Source organism: Amblyomma mixtum, chromosome 1, assembly GCF_055824585.1.
Source record: "Amblyomma mixtum isolate Tamu chromosome 1, ASM5582458v1, whole genome shotgun sequence".
Classification (NCBI taxonomy): domain Eukaryota; kingdom Metazoa; phylum Arthropoda; class Arachnida; order Ixodida; family Ixodidae; genus Amblyomma; species Amblyomma mixtum.
Genome location: NC_143012.1, coordinates 216,958,235 through 216,964,203, shown reverse-complemented (window position 1 = coordinate 216,964,203; position 5,969 = coordinate 216,958,235). Strand labels below are relative to the sequence as shown.

Below are 5,969 nucleotides of genomic sequence, written 5' to 3'. Positions count from 1 at the left end.
GAAGAGGGAGTGGAAAAGCACGGCAGGTACGGCAGTTCCAAGCTGTTCCAAGCAGCGCTGTTTCCAGAAGCTACAAGCCTACAATGGCTACAAGAAATCTGCATTGTAACCTGCCCAAACCTCGCAACGAGGAAAACGCACACATTCTGCACAATTTATGCAGACGCATAATAAGATTTCTAAGCTTTTCTTCTCTAGAGTATGGATATCTAGAGGGAACTAGTGTGCGGAAGCGAAACCATAAAGACGCATTGAGTACAGGCGCAGCTCCACAAACCTTACGCCTAAAAAGGCGAGGCATTAAATCGGACAGAATTCAGTAATTTGCAGAGTGCTCGTCACCTACAAAACCCAAGCTATAACCCAATGGCTGCAGTCTAGCTTTAAAAGCAACATTTTAACGTTAGATTTTAGTTTAAATTTCAGAAGAAAGGTCATCATCATCATCAATTTGAAAAGAAAATTCAGTGCATAAAAATTACGTGTTTTATTCAAAAAATATAAAAAGCTCTGTAATAGGCATTGGTATTAGCAATAATAGTAGTAATGGTATCAACAAACATCATTATCAGCATAATTTAACTTTATTTTACCTTTGCGTGGCTTTAGTTACTTTAGTCGTAGCACGGCATGCAGCCAAGTCGGGTCGAGTCGCACAGCGCCGCCGGCAAGTTGCTGCTGTCGCTTGTTCTTGCTTCTTCTCATGCGGTTCTGCGCGGTGCCGTAGAACTAGTAGAACGCCTGGCGCTGCTTGCCTTTGGCTTTGGATGCCGGTAGCACGGTGACGAAAAGTGTGCCTGATTCCACTTGTGGCGCTTTTCGGTTCATTCTTCATTGTGTCCACCTAATCTCGTTGCACTGCGCTGCGAGTTCACGAATAGAATGGCAGCACCCGACAACGTGAAGCAGCTGGCGGACCAGCTTTTGTCAACGTCCATAGACTCTAAAGAAGTCAGCTTCAAAGGCAAAGCTCTGAAGCTTGACAAAGAAAAGGATGGTAAACCTCTTATTTAATCAAGCCTTTTGTAGTCACCGACTACTACTATTCTCGCCTCTGTGATTTGCGATTTCCAGCTCATGCGCGGGATTGCTGCATGCTACATCCATTCATTTGGCATCGATTGCTCTGCACACGCATTATCGATGCTCAAAGTTGAAACCACGAAACTCGTAGTCTTCTTTTGATTTCATTGTGGCACTGCATTCAAGCAATGGTTAGCAATCTGTTAGAAACTGTGGCAATTCGTTTATGAAAGTTTTCTTGTTGGCTGTGTATTGTGCGAACTTTTGCACAATGAACTTATGCCCGACCTTTTTTTTTGTTCTTGTTGCCTTTAGCGGACATCATTGTTGAAGCAATAATGCGCTGCCCGAAGTTGGAAATGCTTTGCCTGGAGGGGAACACCTTGGGCCCTGAGGCAGCAAAGGCTATTGGGAAAGCTCTGGAAGCACGTCCAACTTTAAAGGTATAGTATCTGAATAAAAAAAAGAAAGAGAGGCATCTGATTGGGTAAATTGCTTTTCTGTTTCGTTCTACTGCCTCGAGATCTTGTTGTGATTTCCGAATATCGCTCACTGTACTCATTGCTTAGCACTTTTTAATTCCATGTGATGTGGAAAGAATACTAGATTAGTTCAGGTGGTGAAAATCCATTTAGCCATAGTGCAATCCTAGACACACAAAAAAAAGGTGCACAGCATACTGCTGAACTTTCAACTGAACTTTAATTTTAAAACAAACTCTAACAAACTGAAAGTTGGCTTATATACAACAAACATTTATTTGAGAGAACTGTATGGTATGCGTGCACTTGCCTTTTATGGCTTAGCGGCTAAGTAAGGCATTTGGCCGCTGGGCTCAAGGACTCAAAAATCGAATCCTGGCCATGGTGGCCATGTTTCAGTGGAGGCGAAATGCGGAAATGCCCATGTGCTGTGGATGCCAGTATATCTTAAAGAGCTGCAGGTGATCAAAGTGAATCTGGAGCTCTCCAGTACGGTGTCTCTCAAAGCCCATGTTGAGCCTTGATAGTGTGACAGGGAGAGAGAAATTTACAAAAGGGGATTGCAGATATATACTGCAAAAGATGGCCAAGGAGCCATACAATAAGGGTCCATCGTCCGAATACACCTCGTCATCCTCTTCGACCACACACAAGCACCATACTTTGTCATCTTCTTTGTTCTAAGCCTATGGCCGTGATCATAATCCCTGCCGGCAAAAGCAGCGTTCTGGTGCTAGGGTGAAGATGTATTAGGGGATTGGTATGGTTTGAGCCAAGCCACATGATTGACATCAGTCACAGGGTGGGTGGATGACGTCACAGAAGAGACTGGACTAATTTCATACGTGACATTGGTCAACTCCAGGTGACCGGCGGCCCCACATACCATATCATACTGTTTGCATATGATAACAAAGAGTTTGTGCCCAGTGGCACCTAAGGAAAGCTCAATGGTCACACATGGTATGTAATAGGCTGCCACTGTGGTATGTTGTCCACTGCCGCTTCTCAGGCATGCTTGACTTGCAGTGAACACGTTTGACAAGACTAATGCCAAGCATTACATCTTACTTTGCATAAAGCACTTCTAGGAATCTGGAGAGCATGTGTTTCACTCCTCTATTTCCTAGCCACCGCGGTGGCTGAGTGGTTACGGCGCTCGGCTGCTGACCCGAAAGATGCGGGTTCGATCTTGGCCGCGGCGGTTGAATTTTGATGGAGGCGAAATTCTAGGGGCCCATGTACTGTGCGATGTCAGTGCATGCTAAAGAACCCCAGGTGGTCGAAATTTCCAGAGCCCTTCACTACGGCGTCCTTCATAGCCCGAGTCGTTTCGGGACGTTAAACCCCCATAAACCTCTGATTCCCCATTTGCGTTTCAGCAGTATTGTTTTTTTTTTTTTTTCTGTGTCCGAGCATTGAACTGGTATGCAGAGGGTGAACAATGTCTCGGTCTTTCCTCACTCATGTGCCCTGCATGCTTGCATGGAGCTGTCCCAAGCTATTTATATTCAGCACCAGTACTGTCAAGTGTATAGTGCGATCGTGTATTAACTTTCATAAAAGGCCTCTGTTTAAATCTTGGGGCGTTTTTCAACGTGATTTCCAGTTTGGGCATTTGATACGAGTTGTATGTTCAGAGTTAAATTAATGATTGGGGTCTTGTCAGTAGTGCCCACTACAATATTTGAACCATTAATTTCTTTTTTTTTTTTTTTTTTCCCCATCCGAAGCTGTTTACCTTTTTTCTGTCTGTTGACTGTATGGACCTTCTTAAACTGGCTGCCACCATACTGCTTGCTGGACTACTTTTGCACCTGACACCCCCAATCCACCATGTGTGCGGGATCTGTGCACAGTGGTTTAGCAAAAAATAAGGTGACTCCCAAGGCGCAGTTTGTGGTGTCGAGTGCAAAAAGCAGTGCAGAGAGCAATATGGTGGCACCCAGGTTGGAAAGGTCTATGATGGCTTGCACCAACGTCACACTGGAAACATAGTGAAAGCCTTTAATGGTTTTCTCATCTGCTTATCGCCGTCTGCTCCAATTTGCACTATTATTCTAGTTGGTCTGACTTCCACTGGGGCAGCTATTCCTGTCGCTCAGTTATGGTAACCGGGATTTATGTGCAGCTCCGTAGCACAAGTCAAGAGCATTTCTTTGAAGTGTGTGTGGAAATGTTGGGCTATCGCTGAATCACACTGGCCATTTTCTGACCTTGTTACATGTCATCTACTTTCAGAGAGCTTTGTGGAAGGACATGTTTACCGGTCGTCTCAGGACTGAAGTTCCTGATGCTGTTGTACGTGAGTCAGAGCCTGCTTTCGTGGCAGTCATGCATAGTGCTGGTGGCAAGACTGTTTGTGCAGCCAGCCATCTCACTTTTTTTTTTACATTTGTGTTGCTGTATTCGACATGTGGTGTTGACAGTGATTGACGATTGCTATTTGTTTCAGAGGTATCTCAGTGCTGGTGTCTTGCTGTCAAAGGCAAAGTTGACAGAACTGGATCTCAGTGACAATGCATTCGGACCAGTTGGCGCTGAAGCTTTGGTTATCCTGCTAAGTTCGCCGTGCTGCTTCCAGCTTGAGGTCTGTTCTTTGATTACAAGCTGCACAGATAAACTGACTATCTTACATCTTGCCTTTTGTGGTATCAAAGCACTCATTTCTTATCACTTTACAAATTATTAAAATTTCATGAATGAACCACTTGAAAAGAAAATGTGATGACCAATATGTGTTTGGTAGAAGGCTGGCCAGTGTTCGTGGCTGGATTTTCTAGATTATTATTAGTTTTAGACGAAAGAGCAGTTAAAATTGTTGGCGATCTGAGCACAGGAACATAGCTTCAAGCAAAAAGTGTGCAGCTTTTCTAGGTGATAGCACTTGATTCCGAGAATCAGACTTGGGATCACCGCTGGACTTGGGCAATTTTCGTTCCACGTGGTGGCCCAGATGACATCTGAATGGCAGGACTCTTGGGATCACTGCTGGACTAAGGCAACTTTGGTTCCAAATGGTGACCCAAATGGCATCTGAATGACCGGACAAGGATAAAATTCACTTTCAGTTCATAGCGAAAGGTAGTCTGGAGAATTCTCCTGGGCGGAGTAAGTCCTTGGTGTGGGAGTAATTGAAATTAACATCTACATGAGTGCAGTCGTGCGGCTGTAAAAGGAAGGAAAGTTATTTTTTAAAAAGCCGTGTAGTTTCCATTTGTAGCTAGATGTCTGTGGTGTGGAAATGTTGTTATTGGTCACTCATGAGGTGCCTACTCCAATTCGGAAGGCCTCTGAGGGTTTATGGGTAACGACATGAAAATAGTTTATTTATTTATTTATTTATTTATTTATTTATTTATTTATTTATTTATTTATTACCTCAAAAGCCCCGGTTTTGGGGCATTACATGAGGGATGGGCGGATTACATGCAGTTTATATAAAGATTACAGAGTACATAAAGATCGGGATACATAAAGATTACAGGATACATAAAGATTACTGATTACATAAGGATGGCCTCAATCTTTTTCTTGAAGTCGATGCAGTTGACGATGAGTATGGCTTCCGGCGGCAGATCGTTCCAGTCCCGAGATGATATGACAAAAAAAGAACGGAAATGAGATGTAGTTCTTGCAGCGGGTGGGTATACGGTCTTGATGTGGTTGTTGCGGCTAGAAGGACGATGAGCTGTTGATATGATAGATGATCCTAAAGGTGAATGATAGAACTTGTGGAATAGGCATAGTCGAGATATTTTTCTTCTAGTTTCAAGGTTAGGCAAGGATGCTCTGGATTTTAAAGAGGACACGCTAGTATAGTAAGAGTAGTCACAATAAATAAAACGGATAGCGCGGTTTTGAACTTTTTCAAGGATTATAGAAAGGTTAGATTGATGAGGATCCCATACTGCTGATGCGAATTCTAGTTTAGGTCGGACGAATGTTTTATGAGCTAATAATTTGATAGAAGGGGTAGCAAAACGAAGATTTCGACGTAGGAAGCCAAGGTTGCGGTTAGCATCGTTAGCGATGTTCGTTAGCGATGTTACTTACGGCGAGGCAATGAAGGCGTTGTTGGGAGCGCGCAAGAAGTACTCGGCTCCGGCGGATATCCTCGATAGAGAGCAGGCCACCACACTCAGACGACTACAAACAGACACCTACCCAAGCAGAGCCATGTATCACAAAATGTGGCCGAACAGATACGCGAAAGAGTGCGTGTGGTGTGGGGGCTACGCCACAACGTACCACGCCACCTGGGGCTGCGAAAAAAGCCCTTTACTATCAAAGGTAAATAGCCCTAGTCTAGAGCAGTGGGAGGCCCTCCTGGCTGACTCCGACCCGAGCACTCAGCTTATGCTGGTGACGAGGGCCAAGGCAGCGGCGGAGGCCAACGGGATCCTGGTCTAGGGAAGACCGACCACTGAAGCTCCACATCTATCTATCCCCATCCCCCTACTC

The 5,969-nt window shown here is 44.5% G+C and overlaps 1 protein-coding gene across 2 annotated transcripts in view; it reads left to right on the top strand.

The window, feature by feature from the left end:
- Nucleotides 1-631: 631 nt before the first annotated feature.
- The window catches only part of LOC149370885 (ran GTPase-activating protein 1-like), a 47,381-nt gene continuing 42,043 nt past the window's right edge, over nucleotides 632-5,969 (top strand). Inside the window, exons 1-4 of one of the 2 annotated variants that reach the window (XM_089563365.1) lie at nucleotides 632-997; nucleotides 1,339-1,466; nucleotides 3,747-3,806; nucleotides 3,961-4,095. In XM_089563365.1, the coding sequence (XP_089419491.1) occupies nucleotides 883-997; nucleotides 1,339-1,466; nucleotides 3,747-3,806; nucleotides 3,961-4,095 (438 nt within the window). In that variant the 5' untranslated portion in view covers nucleotides 632-882. Of the gene's footprint in view, nucleotides 998-1,338; nucleotides 1,467-3,746; nucleotides 3,811-3,960; nucleotides 4,096-5,969 lie in introns of those variants that run through there. The other variant, XM_089563369.1, reaches the window with a different exon arrangement.